We start from the raw sequence: 17,863 nt of genomic DNA, 5'->3' as shown, positions 1-17,863 counted from the left end.
GCAGAGTTAGAGAAGGGTGTGCTCAGAGGGGAAGCTCCCAAGTTTATAATTAAGTGAAAGCAAGATGCCCAACCGTGAGCTGGGCTACTACTGTCACTGAGAAAGTCACTCAATCACCGGCAACAGTGTGGCGGTTGCCAGAGCGGGGGTAGGAGAGGGTGAAAGGGGGTGAATGACGGTGGAAGGAGACTGGACGTGGGTGGTGGACACACAGTTCAATGCACCGATGATGCATTACAGAATTGTGCACATGGAACCTGTATGATTCTACTAAGCACTGTCATCCCAATAAACTCAATAAAAAATACATTAAAAATAATTTCAAAAAAGAATTTAAGAAAAGAAAGACACTGGAGGGGGTGGAGCATCCGCTCTCGTGCTTATGGGCCGTTGGTGAGTCTGCTTTGAAAACGTCGGTTCAAGTCCTTTGACCAGTTTTGAATCAGGTGGAGGTGTCGTTCTTTCTTTTTGTTTTTAAATATATTTTATTGATATTTTTACAGAGAGGAAGGGAGAGGGATAGAGAGTTAGAAACATCGATGAGAGAGAAACATCAATCAGCCGCCTCCTGCACATCTCCTACTGGGGATGCGCCCGCAACCAAGGTACATGCCCTTGACCAGAATCGAACCCTGGACCCTTGAGTCCGCAGGCCGACACTCTATCCATTGAGCCAAACCGGTTAGGGCAGGTGTAGCTCTTTCTATATCCTGGATATTCACTGCCTGTTTTAGTAAATAAAGTTTTATTGAAACCCAGCCATGCCCACTCCCTATGGATCCTCTGTGGTTGCTTTCCAGCCGCACCTGTGAGCAGCGACCATGGTGGTGGCTGCATGGCCAGCGAAGTCCTGTTTGCGGTCTGGCCCTTTACAGAACAGGTTTTAGTTCCTGGCCTTGAAAGATACAGAAATCCTTGCGGGGGGAGGGGGGGGGGACCTATTAAATGATACTCCAGTGTGACAAGGAAAGACCCTGTTATTTACAAGTTCTGGGTCGTTTTTTTCCAAATAGCAGCTGTGGACACAGCAAAACCCTGGAATGTCCTCGGGACGCTCCCCTCCCAGCACCCCGGGGCACAATGCCCAGAGGGAGACGTCCTCAAATGCTGCTGAAACTCTGCTGGTGGGACCCTAGCCCAGGGAGGGTCCCTTCCCACAGCCCTGAGGGCTGAGGGCATACCCCCCCCCCGCCCCCGCCCCAGGCGTGAGGAGGAGTCAGGCATTTCCCCTGGAACTTGGCAGAGATACCCCAGAGGACTGAGGAGGAAGTGCAGCCAGGTGTGCACTTCAGTTCTCCCAGGACCCGCACCTCCCTGGCCTCGGGGAGCACAGCTGAAGTCAGAGCCCCGCCTTTTTTTTTTTTTTTTTTTAATTATCACCCAAGTATATTTGTCCATTGATTTTTTAAAGAGAGAGAGTAGAAGGGAGAGGGAAAGACAGAGATAAATATTGATGTGGGAGGAGCCTGCAACAGAGGTACGTGCTCTTGACCAGTATCGAACCTGGGACCCTTTGGCCGGCGCTCTATCCATTGAGACACACCGGCCAGGGCAGAGCCGGAGGTTTCATTCCCAGAAGGTCTTTGTCCTCCTGGAGGGGACGTTAGGCAAAGAAGCTGCTCAGGGTGTGGGTCAGCTCTCAGGAGCTTCAGACTTTGTTTAAACAAACCCAGGGTGGCCCAGTTTCACCCTGAGCTCTGGGAGGGGCAATGGGAGGGTTGGAAGGGTGACAGCCAGGAGTTCAGTCCCCGGAGGCCTCTGGCCCCGCCCCCGCCAGCCCCAAGGCCAGAGGGCCAGGCTGCGCCTGTGTCCCCGGACTCAGGGGACATGCCCACCCTCTGACCCAGTCAACCCCACTCCTGGTATTGACGTCCTGAAGGTCCTGGGCAGCAGGAAGTGTTGCCATCACTAGGTGACAGAGAAACAAACCTCTGGTCGCTGCCACAGGGTGGATGAACCTGGAAACCCGTTATGCAAAGTGGGAGAAGCCAGCCCAGGCCGGTTTGGCTCCGAGGATAGAACGTCAGCCTGCAGGCTGAAGGGTCCCAGATCCGATCCCGGTCAAGGGCACATGCCCAGGTTGCAAGCTCGTGCAGGAGGCAGCCGATCGATGATTCTTTCTCGTCATTAATGTTTCTTTATATGTATACATAAATATTGATGTCAGAGAGGAAGGGAGAGGGGGAGAGGGATAGAAACATCAATGATGAGAGAGAATCATTGACGGGCTGCCTCCTGTACACCCCACTCTGGGGATCAAGCCCACAACCCAGGCATATGCCCTTGACCAGTATCGAACCTGGGACCCTTTAGTCCAGAGGCTGGCGCTCTATCCACTGAACCAACCTGGCTAGGGCTATCATTAATGTTTCTCTCTCCCTCTCCCTTCCTCTCTGAAATCAATAAAAATATATTTTAAAAATACTAGGTGTACTGGTTAATAATGCAGATTTTTTTCCAATAGACGGAGTCACGCGTATGCTGATCTACATGCGATGTGATGTGTGTGCTGTTTGGTTGTATTGCTCCTTCCGATGACCACCTGTCACAATCGACGGCACACGTGCTCTCTGAGCGGCACTTCAACACGTGTGAAGACGTGGAAACTGGGTCTCTGAATGTCCTGCCTCAAAACAAGGAAAGTTCTATTGGGACGGTCTCCACCAATCACCTGAAAGATGGGGAAATGTGTAGCCAGCAATGGACATGACTTTGAATAAAGCACTTTTGATGTTTCTCGTGAAATTATCGTGTTTTCTTTGATTACAAAATCCGCATTTTAACCAGTTAATGGCTAATCTGCATACCAGTTAAAAGTGCGGATTCCGGTTAAAAGTGAGGGTACTGCCCTAACCGGTGTGGCTCAGTGGATAGAGCATCGGTCTGCAGACCGAAAGGTCCCAGGTTCGATTCTGGTCAAAGGCATGTACCTGGGTTGCGGGCACATCCCCAGTAGGAGCTGTTGCAGGAGGCAGCTGATCGATGTTTCTCTCTCATCGATGTTTCTAACTCTCTATCCCTCCCCCTTCCTCTCTGTAAAAAATCAAAATACATTTTTTTAAAAAAAAGTGTGGATACTGGTTAAAAGTGCAGGTACCGGTTAAAAGTGCAGATTTTGTAATCAAAGAAAACACGATAATTTCAAGAGAAATATCAAAAGTGCTTTATTTAAAGTCATGTCCATTGCTGGCTATACATTCCCCATCTTTCAGGTGATTGGTGGAGACCGTCCCAATAGAACTTTTCTTGTTTTGAGGCTGACCATTCAGAGGCCCAGTTTCCCACGTCTTCGCACGTGTTGAAGTGCCGCTCAGAGAGCGCGTGTGCCGTCGATGGGAACAGGTGGTCATCGGAAGGAGCGATACAACCAAACAGCACACACATCAAATCGCATGTAGATCAACATACTCCATCTATTGGGGAAAATCCGCATATTGACCAGTGTGACTCCATTTATTGGGGAAAATCCGCATATTGACCGGTTCACCTGGTGGTCACTCACGCCACGGCGTGCACGGACCTGGGAGCTTTCTGCAAAGTGAGAGAAGCCAGGCACACTGGGCCAGAGGTTGGCAAACTGCAGCCCCTTGAGTGTAGCTCTTCCACAAAATACCACCTGCGGGCGTGCACGTACAGTGTGATTGAAACTTCGTGGCCACGCTCAAGGGGCCAAAGAGCCACACGTGGCTCACAGGCCGCAGTTTGCCGCCCATTGCACTAGGCCACAGAGCAGATCCATCCACCCTCCCTCCACCCAGGCCACTCCACAGGAGGCAGACAGGTGGGCAGCGGGGGCCGTGGGGAAAGGGATGGGGAGTGAGTGCTCACAGGTGCGGGGTCTGTCCATGTCCGAGGCTGCTGCTCTGGGGCCGGCAGGTATGGCCCTGCAAGGCACACCTGGTGCCAAAGTCCCTCCACAGGAGGAAGAGGAAGAGGAAGAGGAGGAGGAGGAGGAGGAGGAGGAGGAGGAGGAGGGGGAGGGAAGCCCTCCCTGAGAACGGGGGGGGGGGGGGCTGGGGGACGAGAAAGGGCAGGAGAGGCTGTGGGTGCAGGGACCCGTCATCTGGCATGTGGGCTGCCCCAGGGGGCTAAAGCCTCAGAAACTCCTTCAGCCGCCTCTGTGGGACGCGGGGCCGGCCGGGAGCCTGCAGCTGGCCAGACTGGTTCCTGCAGAAGCCATCAGCCCGGTGCCCAGGGCCCCTGCACCCTCTGCGTGGGCGACTCAGCTGACACAGACAGGAGCTGCCTGACGATGGAGGACGGGCAGTCACCAGCCTCCCAGGACATCGCAAAGGCAGGTACGTAGCACCGCTGCCCGGCTTTGTCACTGCGGGGCCCGGGGCGGGGACCAGGGCCGCGACTTCCCGGAGTTCCCCGGGGGGTGCCCCTCCGGGACTCTGGGCCCCGACTCCTGAACCCCGGGCCATCCTGCTCTCCAGCCTGGCAAACCTGTTCTCCCTCTAGTCCTCCCGGCCCGAGTGGCACCAGGTGTGTCTCTCGATGACGCTGCCGCTGCCAGCTTCCTCCTCACGGAGGTCAGCTTCCTTCTCCCTCCCACGGTTCCCTCCGCCAGCCACCCCTGGTCCAAGCCACCGCGGCCGGTTGGGGGCCAGACCCCCGGGACCCCTGGAGGGTCTCGCAACCCTGTTCAGCCTCATGACAGCCCCGTGATTTCCCACCTACCAGTCAGGACAGGACTGGCCAGGCGGTGCCTGGCAACCAGCAGCCCCGTCGACCTCAGTGGCTCCGGATTGTGCAGAGTCCTGTCCTGCTCCTCTCCGTGGCCACGGCACAGCTGGCCGGGGGCTCTCTGGGGCCCAGGCCCCGGTATTGACCTGCCTCCGTCTCGGACGGCCCACACCTGGGGTAGCAGCTCAGGGAGGGCTGTGAGAGTCCCGTTTTCAGAGCAGCACGGATTCTCGCGCTGGGGACCAAAAAGGGGTTCTGGGGGAAGTCACCCCACAGGGTGACCTGATCATAAATCCCCAACGGGGGCCCTGGCTGGTGTGGCTCAGTGGATAGAGCGTGGGCCTGTGGACCGAAGGGTTTCGGGTTTGAATCAGGCGAAGGGCACAGGCCCAGGGTGCAGGCTCCATCCCCAGTGGGGGCCGTGCCGGAGGCAGCCGATCCACGGTTCTCTCTCATCATGGATGTTTCTCTCTCTCCCTCTCCCTTCCTCTCTGAAATCAATAAAAATGTATTAAAAAAAAGGGGGGGGGGAGACGAGGAAGGTGCCCGAGGACTCACACCTGGTGACGGAGGCCAGGCATGAGGATGGCAGCTGTGGTGGGTGTGGCTCTCACGGAGCCGCGCTCCGCCCGGTGACACAGGGCAGAGGGGTTGTCCCTCCGTCTCAGAGGACGGGAATCTTCGCCCCAACACTTGCTCCCTCGCCCGGAGGTTCCCCACGACTCCCGGGGAGGCCGTGCCATCGGCCAGGACACGGACCAGGAGCCATGGGGCTCATCTGAGCTCCAGCTCGACTCAGGGCCACCGGGCTCATCGCACCCCACTCCCCGCCTGTTTTCTCCCCTGAAATGTGTGTGTGTTGGGGTGCAGGGAGGCCAAAGTCTAGGGGCTCTGCATGCAATTGAGCAGAAGTTATCAGCTTACGATACACCTTCTTTTTTAAAATATATTTTTATTGATCTCAGAGAGGAAGGGAGAGGGAGAGAGAGAGAAGAACATCCATGATGACAGAGAACCATGGATCGGCTGCCTCCTGCACGCCCCACACTGGGGATCAAGCCCACACCCCGGGCCTGTGCCCTGACCAGGAATCGAACCGTGACCTCCTGGTTCAGAGGTCAACGCTCACCCACGGAACCATGCCAGTCAGGCTAAAATACACCTTTATAACTATGTTTATGTCCGTCCCAAAGTAACCACACGGAAAAATACAGTTCCACACACACAGAAAGAAATCAAGGCATATTCACATTTTAAAAATCCATAAACCCGCCCCGGCCAGTATGGCTCCGTTGGTTGAGTGTCATCCCCTGCACCCAGACGGAGCCGGTTTGATTCCCAGTCAGGGCACATGCCCCTCTGTTCAAATCCCAGCTCCACCTGCTGGAGTCCTGTGGCCTGGGCTGGCTGCCCCCACCTTTAGCCTCTTTCTGCTTCCCAGCAGAAACCGAGTTGGCACCGGCCTGAGGCCTTTGCTCTGGATGTTACCTCTGCCTGAAACACCCTCCGAGGCCATCCACCCGTCGGCTCCTCCCAGCACGCAGGTCTTAGCCCAAGTGTCACCTCCTCCGAGAAGCCCTCCGTGACTACCCCGTCTCAGGCACCCACGACTCACTTTGACCCCAGTCGTCGCCCTAGTCACCAGCTGCGGCCTCCCGTTTTACGGATGGTGGTGCTGACTCGTTCACCCCTGGCTTCTACCTCTGGAATGAGAGGTCATGACCTTCTGCTGGGTGGGCAGCGCAGGTCCCAGAGCCGGCCTGCCCTGGCCTCCGCGGTGCCACCTCCGAGTCACCAGCACGTCCAGGCCCTTCCCTTCACCGGTTTTTGCAACGCCCTGGCCATTGATAACAGGTGCGCACGCCGCCGTCAAATCCGGTTTCGCCTTCAGTGCCCCGTTAACGTGCGTGCCAGGCGGAAGAACAGATGCTGGGGGTTGAACTCTGACCCCGCGTCAACTTTCAGACACATCCTGATTTCACAAGGAAAGGTGGCCACGGTGGCCCGCCGGCGTGGCGCAGGGGTTGAGCGTTGACCTATGAACCAGGAGGTCGCAGTTCTATTCCCGGTCGGGGCACAGGCCCGGGTTGCGGACTCGATCCCCAGTGGGGGGCGTGCAGGAGGCAGCTGATGGATGATTTTCTCTTATCATTGATGTTTCTCTCTCTCTCCCTCTCCCTTCCTCTCTGAAATCAGTAACTTTTTTATTTTTTAAAGACGGAATAAGGTCATTACACCAGCAAGGCCGCCCCGCACCTGCAGCCCAGGTGCGCTCAGGCCGCAGGTGCAGCTGACTGGGGGCAGCAACCGCCTGGCTCCTCACATCCCCAAGGCCCTGGGAGGTGCGAAGGGAAGGCTCAGAGACGGGCAGCGACTTGCTTGGCAACACACAGCAATGCAGGTGGGAACGGACAAAAGGGAGCCGGGGGCTGAGCCAGTTTGGCTCAGTGGATAGAGCGTCAGCCCATGGAGCGAAGGGTCCCCGGTTCGATTCCGGTCAAGGGCATGTACCTTGCTTGCAGGCTCAATCCCACCTCGGCTCTGGGTGGGGCACACGCGGGAGGCAGCCAATCGATGTGCCTCTTACAGGGATGTTTCTCTCTGTCTCTCCCCCTCCCTTCCACTCTCTCTAAAAACATCAATGGGAAAATATCCTCGGGTGAGGATTAACACAAATATAAATAAGATAAAAGGAGCCTGAGAGGGGGCAGGAGGGGGTTGGGTGGGCTGGGCTGGGCTTCCTAAGGGCATGGGTGCTGCCAGGTGACCTGCGATTGCGTCAGGGTGCGCTGCCGTGGCCTGGGGCGCCCGGGCCGTCCTGGGTGACGCAACCCTGGCAGACGGCCACTCACCCCCGGAGACGAGGGCCGGCCCGGAGCCCCAGTTCCACAGGAGGGTCCAGGGCAACTCCGGCTGCGGCTGCCCACACGGACCCACACGGGCTCCGTTGCTTCTGGAACCTTCACGCCTCTGGTTCCCACAGATATTTAAAAAAATTTTTTTTAAATTGATTTCGGAGAGGAAGGGAGAGGGAGAGATAGAAACATCGATGATGAGAGAGAATCACGGACCGGCTGCCTCCTGCACGCCCCCCACTGGGGATCAAGCCCGCAACCAGGGCCTGTGCCCTTGGCTGGAATCGAACCCGGGACCCTTCGGTTCACAGGCCGGCGCTCTAGCCACTGAGCCACACTGGCCAGGGCTGGGCTGAAGAGATTTAATGTCCAGGGGCCACACGGAGCTCACATCCCGGGATCCCAGCCCGGCGCTCGGGCCGCTCACCCACGTCTGGGACGGTCCTGGCTCCCTTCACCGCGTCCTGGTCGGCGGCCACGCGAAGGGCCACGCGACGGGCCACGTGCAGGAGGGAGCCCGGCTGGAAGCGCGGCCACAGGGACGGGGTCCTCCCAGGAACCAGCTGCCGGCACCGACCTCGGGCCCCCAGCCTCCGGGACGGGGTCCGTCTGTCTGAACCCCGAGTCTGCAGGGTGTGTTAGGGTCCCCTGCACGGAGACCAAGGCCTCGGTTTCCCCGCCCTGAGGGCGTCCCGGTGACACGTTCTGTAAACGTGAGCCCCACACCCACGGGGACACGTGTCTGCTCACAGGCCCAGTCCCGCCGAGGTCAGCCAGCACCTGGGCCCGGTCTGTGTCCGTGGGCCTCCCCGTGACCTCGCCTGGAGTCCTCGCCCTCCCTGTGGCGAGCGTCCCCTGAGGTCCTTCCGGGGGGCTCTCCGGGTCTGTCCCCAGGGCTGCAGAGCCCCCCCCAGAGGCCCCCAGCTTCTCCAAGTAGAGCCAGCACAGCCAGGGATACAGCAGACTTTGGCTGACGCCCGGCCGGGGTGGCTCAGTGGTTGAGCGTTGACCTAGGAACCAGGAGGTCAGGGTTCGATTCCCGGTTGGAGCACCTGTCGGGGTTGCAGGCTTGATCCCCAGTGGGGGGCGTGCAGGAGGCAGCCGGTCCATGATTCTCTCTCCCCCTTCCTCTCTGAAATCAATAAAAGTATATTTTAAAAATATATATACGTGTACGTAAAAAGACGGGGGGCGGGGGAGCCGAGAATTCCGCGTGCTCATTCGGGGGCCGGGCGGAAACAGCGGGTCGCCGATAACTCGTCCCTCCCGACCCAGCACCCCCGGGGCGGTCACCGCTGAGCCGGCCGCGCACGCGTCACGGGAGGCAGAACCAGTGGGAACGTTTTGCCACGCGTTCGGCTTTAACACAGGCGAGGCCGCCCCCCACCAGGAGAGCCCAGCTTCTCCCAGACCTGGTCCTGGAACCAGTAAAAATATATTTGAAAAAAAGGACCATTCGAGCCCCTCCCTCAGGCCGGTGGTGACATTCAGTGATAACTTCCCGGGACCAGGGTGACCTCACCCACCAGGACCGTCTCAGCCCCTCCCCCTCCTGTGGGACCGCCCCCCTCCCTGTTCCTGCTCAGGTGGCCTTCCCTGAGCCCCCAAAGCAGCTGACTTCACACTGTGTGTGGGGGGGCTCCTGCCGTGAACCAGCCCCCCGCACGGTCCCCCTGAACCCCCAAAGCATCTGACTTCACACTTCACAGCCCCGCACGGTCCCCCTGGCAGCCTCTTGCTCCTCGGCGACTAGCCTCTTCCTAACAGAACCCGGATCACTCCAGGTGTGAGGGGGCCCCTCCCGACCCCGGAACCCGGAGAAGGGCTCCCTGCCCTGTGGGCGGCAGGTGCGGTTGGCACGGTTGGCAGCCACACCCAGGGGCCCCAACAGGAGACAGCATCTCGTTCTGCACGTCCCACACGCACGGGCAAGTCCTCCATCCACCGGCTTCATCACACCTGAGACCCGACGGCCTGAGCTGCCTGCAGGAGGCCCGTTTCCTGGCCGGCCTCCACTGGCCCATCTGTGAAATGGGTGTAATCGCTCCGGGACACGGAGTCGTCCAGGAAGTGCTGGGCAGAACGGAGCTGGTGACCCCGAGGGGAGGGTGTGACCCCCACGCAGACCTTCCTGGAAGCCCCTCCATCTGAGGGCAGGGGGCCCGGGCCCAGGCCTCCAGGATGGCGCCCCTGCAGCCCCGTCTGAAGGGCATCAGGGCGCCGGGCCGGAGCGGCCAGGAAGCAGCGAGGTCGTGTCTGTCTGTCGGCGTCACAGGGAGTCCAGCGGGGGCCCCAGCAAGGAGGGCTTGTCTGAGCATTGGGGGCTGCCCTCTGGGACAGGTGGACAGAAGCACCAGGGACCAGGGGGGCAGTGTGGACGCGCTGGGGGTGGTGAAGCTGTGGGCTCTGCTCTCAGGCCGGAGGGAGGCCCGGCCGGCCCATCAGTGGAGCTTCCGCGGCAGGAGGGACGGCATCTCCCGTCCCCAGTCCCCACCCGGCGGCCGGCCGTGAGGGCGTCTCCTGGACGGACTCCTCCCAGCAGGCAGTGGGGCCGGCGGCGGAGGCTGCAAAGCAGGGGCCGGAGCTCCTGTGCCCACGCGTCAGTGCTGACGGCCAGGGGCCGCCCCTCCGTCCGGGAGGCTGACCTGGGCTCTGCTCGGGGCTGCCAGGCCGGGTCCCGGGGCTCCGGGTTCGGGTGCTGGAGGCTGGAGCATCATCCCTGCCCCGTGGCCCTGGGCCGTGACCGTCCGTCCGTCTGTCCTCTGGCGGCGGCTCTCAGAGCGCCAGGGCCCGGGCCCCTCGCCGCAGGAGGCCCAGCGGGGGCAGCAGCGCGGCGGCCAGCAGGGAGCCCGCGGGCCCGGGCGGGCGGGCGGCCAGCGAGCTGCAGGCGCACACCTGGTAGCCGTCCTCCGCGTGGCTGCGGTCGTGCTGGCCGGGCGGGGCGTGGGCCCCCGCCTCTCCCTCCGCGCCCCCGCCCTCGGGGTCGGCCTGTGGGTCTCGGCAGACCAGCCAGTCCCGGGCCGTGGACTGCGGGTAGCCGGGCGCCACGGCCAGCTCGCTGTCTGGCACCTTCCAGTACTCCCTGCCGCGGAAGAAGTAGGCGGCCCCTGCGGGGAGAGGGAGGCGCTGAGCTCCTGGCTGCTCAGGGTGTCGGGATGCAGGCCGGACAGCGGGGCCGGGGCAGGGGCAGGGACAGGGGCAGGGGCAGGGCTGCGAGGCCACAGGGAGGTGGGATGGCCTCGGGGTTAGGCCAGGCCCTGGGCGGCAGCCTCACAGGCCCCAGAATGCGCCAGGGGCTGCGGCCAACAGGGGGATGGATGAGACGCCTGGTTTCTACGGGACATTGTGCCGCCAGGTCAGGGAGGGACGAGGGGGCAGGACAGGCACCGGCCGGCCACCTCGCGGCGGGTGAGGGGCCCCTGGAGGGTCAGCAGCGCCTCAGGCCCCCTTCTCGATCCCGGGCTGCACCCGCCCGCGCCCCCCGGGCTCACCGTCGGACCAGCGCATGGCGTCGTCCAGCGTGCTGGGGATGCCCCTCCACGGGGGGCTGCGGGCCGGGTGGCCGGGGTCCATGCGCCGCGTGAGCTCATCGTAGCGCCAGTACAGCTGGTCCTTAAAGAAATAAGTCTTGTCACTGTGGGCCCAGGAGAAGGCAGCGTCGACGCCACCCGGCGGGAGGCCGAAGTCCGAGACGGGCCGGGGGAAGCCTTCCTCCACGTGCGTGTCCTGGAACACCCAGTATCTGTCTCCTGGGGAGAGAGGGGGGGCTCAGCCCACCGAAGGCGGGGCTCCTGCCCCGGCTGCCCCCCACCCCGGCCCCGGCGACCGCCCCCCCCCCCCGCAGTGCCCACCAGTGCTCACGAGTGTTTGCTGAGCACCTACTACGGGCCCACACCCCTGCCCTGTGCCGGACACCTGCCCCCGCCTCGCACCTGCCCCTGCCTCACACCTGTTCGGGCCTCACACCTGCCCCTGCCCCACACCTGCCCCTGCCCAACACCTGGTTGGGCCGGCACAGGGTCCTTCCACTTGGCAGCAGCCCGAGCACCAGTTCTGAGGAGGCAGCCACGTTACAGGCTGAGTCCCGGCCCCGAGAGGCCCTCGATCTGCTCTGCCTCCTCGGCTCCCACGAGGAGGGGGCTGGGAGCAGCTGAGTGCGGAGACCGGACAGGCTGCCAGTCGGGGTCCAGGCGGGCGTGCGTGTGCACCCGTCGGACGTTGGCACAAGCAGACGCCGAGCCACCCCCCGGGCTGCGCGTCCAGGGTGCGCCCGAGCCTCCTGGACCGCCTTCTGCAGTGTAACCTGCTGGACGGAGCCCTGGGCGAGGTTTCACTGGAGGAGACGCAAATGGCTTGAAAAGAGGCTCAGCCTCCGTGATCGTGAGAAACGCACAGCAAAGCCACAGGCCGGCCGTGCGGCCCAGCTGGTTGGGCGCCACAGGCCACGGTTCCATTTGGGGTCAGGGCCCAGGCCCAGGCGTGGCTCCATCCCTGATCGGGGGTGGGGGTGCAGGAGGCAGCCAATCAGTGCTTCTCTATCACATTGATGTTTCTTTCTCTCTCCCTCTCCCTTCCTCTCTCTAAAAATCAATGTTAAAAAAGCCGGCTGACCAGGAGCCCAGGGTTCGATTCCAGGTCAGGGCACAGGCCCGGGTGGGGGCTCCATCCCCAGCGCGGGGCGTGCAGGAGGCAGCTGAGCAGTGATTCTCTCTCATCATTGATGTTTCTCGCCCTCTCTCTGAAATCAACAAAAATATATGTAAAAATTTTTTAATCAATTAAGAAAATCTTGTAAAAGAAAATCCTTTGCAGAGACTGGAAACGGCTGAAGTGCCTGTGAGCGGGGGAGGAGGTGAAGGAGGTGACGGTTCCGCACAGACACGGGGTCAGGGCTGTGAGGCCGGTGGGGGGGGGAGCGGGGGGCACAGCTCAGGCCCCGGGGTCACCCTGCCTGACAGTTCAGAGCTGGAGCTGCGGATGCTCGTGGGGAACCCCCAGTTTTCACAGGTTGAGGAAGAATCGAGTCCAGAAGGTGCTGCTATGACTGTGACCAACCCTGGGCCCCACACACCACACGGAGGCCTGGCTGTCACCCCAAAACACAGCAGCTTCTGCACACACACATGGTGTGTGACGGAGGAAGGGCCACAGCCTCAGGCACCTGCTACAGGCCCATCCTGCCTTCCCCCCAAACTGACAGCGTGCCCCCCAGGAGCAGGTGTGGGGGTGCACCTATCATCCCCGACCGACACCAGGGCCTGGCCATGGTCCCCACGCACTTCCGACCCCTGCGTCCTCGCCCCTCTCCTGACTCCAGCCTCGTCCCCTCTCCGCACTCGGCTGGACCGTTCCTGCCCCAGGACCTTTGCACGGCGGTTCCCTCTGCTTGGAACACTGTTCCCCCAGGTCAACCTGGAACGAACTTCCTCACCCCTTGTGGCTGCTCTTCCTGGGCCCGCCCTGCCCTCCCAGCCCTGCCCCCCAAACCCCCCGACTCTGTACCTGCAGCGCCTCCCAGCGCGGGGCACAGAGCGGGTGCTCAGCAAACACACCGGCAGGCACACACACGCACGGCTGGTCTCCGCTCCGTGCCCGGAGCAAACCACAGGCTGCCCCCCGTGCCATGCGAGCTCGGGGTGGGGTGCGGGCAGCCGGGGGGCGCCCACCTCTGAAGAAGACGATCTTGTGGTCGATGGTGCGCTCGTACACGGCGTCCACGCCGTCCAGGTGTGGCGGGAGGCCCCGCCAGAAGCGGTGCATCTGTGCCGGCTGCAGCGACACCAGGTGCCGGTCCCGGTTCAGCCGCCAGAAGTACCTGCCTGCGGGGACAGGGCACAGCTGCGGGCGCCGGCCCCGCCCAGGGCCCCCCCCTCGACTCCCGCCCCGGCGCTGGGCTCCGCGGGGGCTACCTTTGAAGAAGAAGGCCTCGCCGCGGATCTGCGCCACCGCGTCGAAGTGGGCGCTGCACCTGTGAGGCACGTCCTTCCCGGGCCTGCGGACAGAGAGCCGTGGGCGGGCGCCCCTCCCGCGCCCCACGCCTGAGCTCTGGGACCCGCAGCAGTTGCATCAAGAGAGAAAAGCAGCCGGCCGGCGGGGCTCAGTGGTCGGGCATCGACCTATGAACCTGGAGGTCGCAGCTCATTGCCCTGACCGGGTTGTGGGCTCGATCCCCAGCGGGCGGCCTGCAGGAGGCAGCCGGTCAGTGACTCTCATCATCGATGCCTCGCTCAAGGCTCAGCGCACAGAACTGTGCTTTTCTCGGAAGGGCCTGGGGTTCAGGGCGCCCAGTCACTACAGGGGGTGGGGGGGCCTGCAGGGGAGGCGGACTCACACGTGTGGGGTGCTGGGCCGGTGGTCCGGGGGCTCCGGCAGGAGGGGAGGTTCCTCAGGCTCGGCCGTGTCCGGCTGTGCCGTGGGGGACACGGACTCCCGCACGCCTGTGGAGACAGGGTGGCCGCATGGAACCCAGTGCGCCCGCCTCCCTCAAGCCCCAGCCTGCTTCCCGGAACCCCGGGGTGGCCCCAAGGCCGCCGGGCAGACGGGCCTGCGCGTGCCCCGGAGTCAGCACCGGCTACGGCGTGAGCTGGACAGGCCCGCGTACAGGGCGGGACGCTCCTGGCTGCACTGCGTTGTGGGTGTGTCCATGTCGGATTGTGCACTTTATTTTTTTTTGTTTTTTTGTTTTTTTGTTTTTAAATACACTTCATTGATTTTTTACAGAGAGGAAGGGAGAGAGAGATAGAGAGTCAGAAACATCAATGAGAGAGAAACACCGATCAGCCGCCTCCTGCACATCCCCCATTGGGCATGTGCCCGCAACCCAGGCACATGCCCCCGACCAGAATCGAACCCGGGACCCTTCAGCCCGCAGGCCGACGCTCTATCCACTGAGCCACACCAGTCTCAGCCGGATTGTGCACTTTAAAGTGGTGACTTTGCCCGGCCAGTGTGGCTCAGTGGTTGAGCGCCAACCTATGACCCAGGAGGTCACGGTTCGATTCCCGGTCGGGGCACAGGCCCAGGTTGCGGGCTCCATCCCGTGTGGGGCTGCAGGAGGCAGCCGACCCATGTCTCTCTCTCTCTCGCTCTCCCTCTCCCTAAATTAAAAAAGAAAGTTTAACGGTGAATTTTACAATAAAATAACGCGGATGCCAGAGGGCGGTGGGTGTGGGGGGACACCAGGGAGGTGGCCTGGGGGGCGGACAGGGATTTCACCGCGGCCTGGCCTCCTTCCGCTGCACTTCCCAGGCGTCCCCAGCAGAGGGCGCCTTGCGGCCGGCTCTGGGCTGGCCTGGCTGTGGCTCCTCCCCAGGTGGTCACCCGGCCTCAGCTGCCCCCCACTCCACACCGAGTGCTGTGCCCGCCCGGCACCACCACGCCAGCGGTCACACCTGAGACCACCTGGGGCCTGGACGCGGAATCCTGCCCGGGCTCTGAGCTCCGGGGTGAGTCTGGGATGGTGTCCGCTTGTTCCACACCCGTACGTGCCAGGCAGGTGCTAGAACTCCTGCGGGCTCTGCACCCAGGGGGTCCCCAGCCTCTGTCCCCGTCCTCGGGGCGCCCGCGCTGGCTCTGGGGTGGGGGGGGCACTCACCGTACAGCTGCCAGGCGCGCACCCGGTCCGCGTAGGGGAGCCCGTAGTGCAGCGGGTCGCCCACCGGGCCCTGGTAGTAGGGCTGCATGATGGACTGCGTGGCCGCCACGTGGCTCAGCCCGATGGCGTGGCCAAACTCGTGCACGGCCACCGCGAACAGGTCCATGCCGTGGGCGTCTGGGGACACGGGGAAGAGTGAGCCACGGGGGACGGCGAGCCATGGACGTGGCCGCAGGGATGGGGAGGCGCGTGCCTACGGGCCGGGTATTGGGGGTTGACTTTCTGTGCCCCAGGGTGCAGGGGCCAGCGTAGGACTCCTGTGCCCCACGGGCCAGGACCCTCGTCAGGCCTGTGTGTGGAGGAACCCCACGCAGCCTCTCCTCCCCACCTGCACCCACACCTCCTGGGGGATGAGACCAGGCGAGGACAAGCTGCTCAGCCAGAGGACACGGAGCCCCAGGCCCGCACACCCAGCCCAGCCCGGCCGCCCGGTGGGGTCCCTGCCCGCGATGGGGGTGAGTCGCCCTGAACTGGAACTGCCCAGCTGTTCCCATGCCCGGGGTCTGGACGCTTCACAGGGTCGATGTGGCTTCCTGCAACCTCCGGGGTCCCTGGGGGCCCCCGGGTGATGTGGGGTCCCCGGGGCTCAGCCCCACGCACGCACCTGAGGACCGGAAGGTCCAGGCCTCGTCGTCGTCGAAGTGGGCGTCCCCCGCGGTGTGGTGGTCGCCGGGGAGGAAGGCGTGGGCCACGGTGCCGCCGGGGCCGTCGAAGGGGTAGCGGTCGTTGTGGTCGGCCGTGGAGAAGTCGATCTGGATGTCGGCCGCGCTGCCCGCCACCTCGTGGAAGTTCAGGGGCGTGATGTCGCCCCAGACCTTGAGGGCGTAGTGCATGAGCGCACGCACCGTGTCGCGGCCCAGGGGCGAGTCCCTCGGGAACGTGCGGACCCTGGGGCGGGCGGGGTCAGAGCCAGGGGTCAGAGCCAGGGGTCAGAGCCAGGGGTCGGGTCGCGGGGACAGGCCACGCCCCCACCAGGCTGCAGCGCGCTCCCAGGGACGCCCCGCCCCGGGGGTGGGTGTCGGGACCCTATTTGGAAATGGAGTTTGATGGTAGGGAGTGGCTCCGTGGTTGAGCGTGGACCCACGAACCAGGAAGTACAGTTGGGCACAGGCCCGGGTTGTGGGCTCGATCCCCAGTGTGGGGCGTGCAGGAGGCAGCCGACCCGTGATTCTCTCTCACCATGGATGTTTCTCTCTCTCTCTCTCTCCCTCCCTCCCTCCCTCCCTCTCCCGTCCTCTCTGAAATCAACAGGAATATATTTTACAAAATAAAGGTAGGGATTAAGACGAGACCATCCTGGACGTCACCCGCTAAAGCCATGGAGAGCGTCCCCGGCGAGAAAGGACAGGGAGGACGGGACGGGGGCCTCTGAGGACGGGGCAGGGCCGGCAGTGACGGGCGGCGGACTCCCGCTCAGGGTCTGGGGGGAGCCAGCCCTGTGACCCCGGATCTCCGACTTCTGGCCCCAGAACCGAGGACGAGCCCCCACGGCTGGAGCCCCGAGGGGCGGGTGCTCAGCAGGCCCCCAGCACCAAGGCCGGGGCAGGCAGGGGAGCCCATCACCCACCTCCATGAAAGGTTCCTCTTGCTCCACTTGGTCGGGGCCGGAGCCTGGCGCCTCCTCCGAGCCGGGGCCGGGAGGTCGGGCAGGGAGCAGCGCGGGGTTCTCATCCGCGCCCGGGTGGCCGCGTCTGCAGGGGGGAGGGGTGCAGGGTCAGGAGCCGGCCCAGCTCAGCCCTGCCCGGTCCCCACAGCACATCTGGAGGGGACGGGGTGACTAACTCAGGGCCAGCCCTGACGAGGGTCTTTACAAAATTGGAATCGGGCCCGGCCGGCGGGGCTCAGGGGATGTGAACCAGGAGGTCAGGGTTCGATTCCCGGTCAGGGCACAGGCCCGCATTACGGGCTCCATCCCCAGTGGGGGGCGTGCAGGAGGCAGCCGGTCCATGATCCTCTCTCATCATGGATGTTTCTCTCTCTCTCCCTCTCCCTTCCTCTCTGAAATAAAAATATTTTTTAAAAAGTGGGGTACTCGCTAACCCCCCACCCCCAGATTTCTGGTTCCTCTTGGAAAGCTGGGCATTTGGGCAACACCGGCTGGTACCCCACAGGCAGGAATCAGGCAGAGTGTGTGGAGCCGGGTCTGCGTGTGGCTGTGCCCACCCCTGGGGGGAGGTGAGGGTGACAGAGGGGCTCCCACGTGGGTCCCTAACCCCACCCCCCGGCGGGCGGGGGGCACAGGGAGGAGGGAGTGGGGGACACCAGGCCCCAGCTCGGGCTCGGACTGACCCAGGACCCCGGTGGCCTCCAGGCCCGCGAAGCGCTGCATGGCGGCCACGGCCTTGCTCAGCTCCTCCTGCGTCTGCAGCTGCCCGGTGGCGGGGTCCGCGGGGGGCAGGTACCCGAACTTGCTCAGCCACTCCTGGGGCGGAGAGCGAGGGAGGGGTGGGTGAGGGCCCCAGGTGGGGTGGGGGCTCCCCGTCTCGCCAGCCCCATCAACACCAGCCCAGCCCAGCAGCCCCCCTTTACCCACGAGGCCCCTCTGGCCCCTCCCTCAGCTCCGCACAGGCAGGGGGAGCTGTGTCCCCACACACTCCTGCCCCTGGGAGTCCACCTCCTGCCCCCCTCCCTCCCCAGGAGGCGAAGTGTGTGTGTGGGGGAGAGG

General features: G+C 62.9%; 1 protein-coding gene across 1 annotated transcript; it reads right to left on the bottom strand.

The window, feature by feature from the left end:
* Window positions 1-9,228: 9,228 nt before the first annotated feature.
* Window positions 9,229-17,542, bottom strand: MMP17 (matrix metallopeptidase 17). The gene is made up of 9 exons (XM_081114032.1): window positions 17,488-17,542; window positions 16,766-16,889; window positions 15,803-16,086; window positions 15,139-15,315; window positions 13,876-13,981; window positions 13,454-13,536; window positions 13,211-13,363; window positions 11,036-11,293; window positions 9,229-10,651 (listed from the first exon to the last, which is right to left on the bottom strand). The coding sequence occupies exons 1-9, from the start codon at window positions 17,525-17,527 to the stop codon at window positions 10,320-10,322; spliced, it is 1,557 nt and encodes a 518-aa protein (XP_080970158.1). The 5' UTR covers window positions 17,528-17,542; the 3' UTR covers window positions 9,229-10,319.
* Between the last annotated feature and the right edge of the window lie 321 nt (window positions 17,543-17,863).

The sequence above is a fragment of the Myotis nattereri genome (assembly GCF_964212035.1).
Source record: "Myotis nattereri genome assembly, chromosome: 19".
Classification (NCBI taxonomy): domain Eukaryota; kingdom Metazoa; phylum Chordata; class Mammalia; order Chiroptera; family Vespertilionidae; genus Myotis; species Myotis nattereri.
Note: the sequence above shows the minus strand (reverse complement) of the source record. Positions and strands in the feature narration are given on the sequence as shown.

Bases quoted from the DNA above. Each gene is read 5' to 3' on its own strand.
- MMP17 (XM_081114032.1), bottom strand. From the start codon at position 17,527: ATGCAGCGCTTCGCGGGCCTGGAGGCCACCGGGGTCCTGG. The intron at 13,364-13,453 runs GTAGCCCCCGCG...CTGTCCCCGCAG, and splicing joins CGAGGCCTTCTTCTTCAAAG to GCAGGTACTTCTGGCGGCTG. The intron at 11,294-13,210 runs GTGGGCGCCCCC...CTCTCTCCCCAG, and splicing joins CAAGATCGTCTTCTTCAGAG to GAGACAGATACTGGGTGTTC.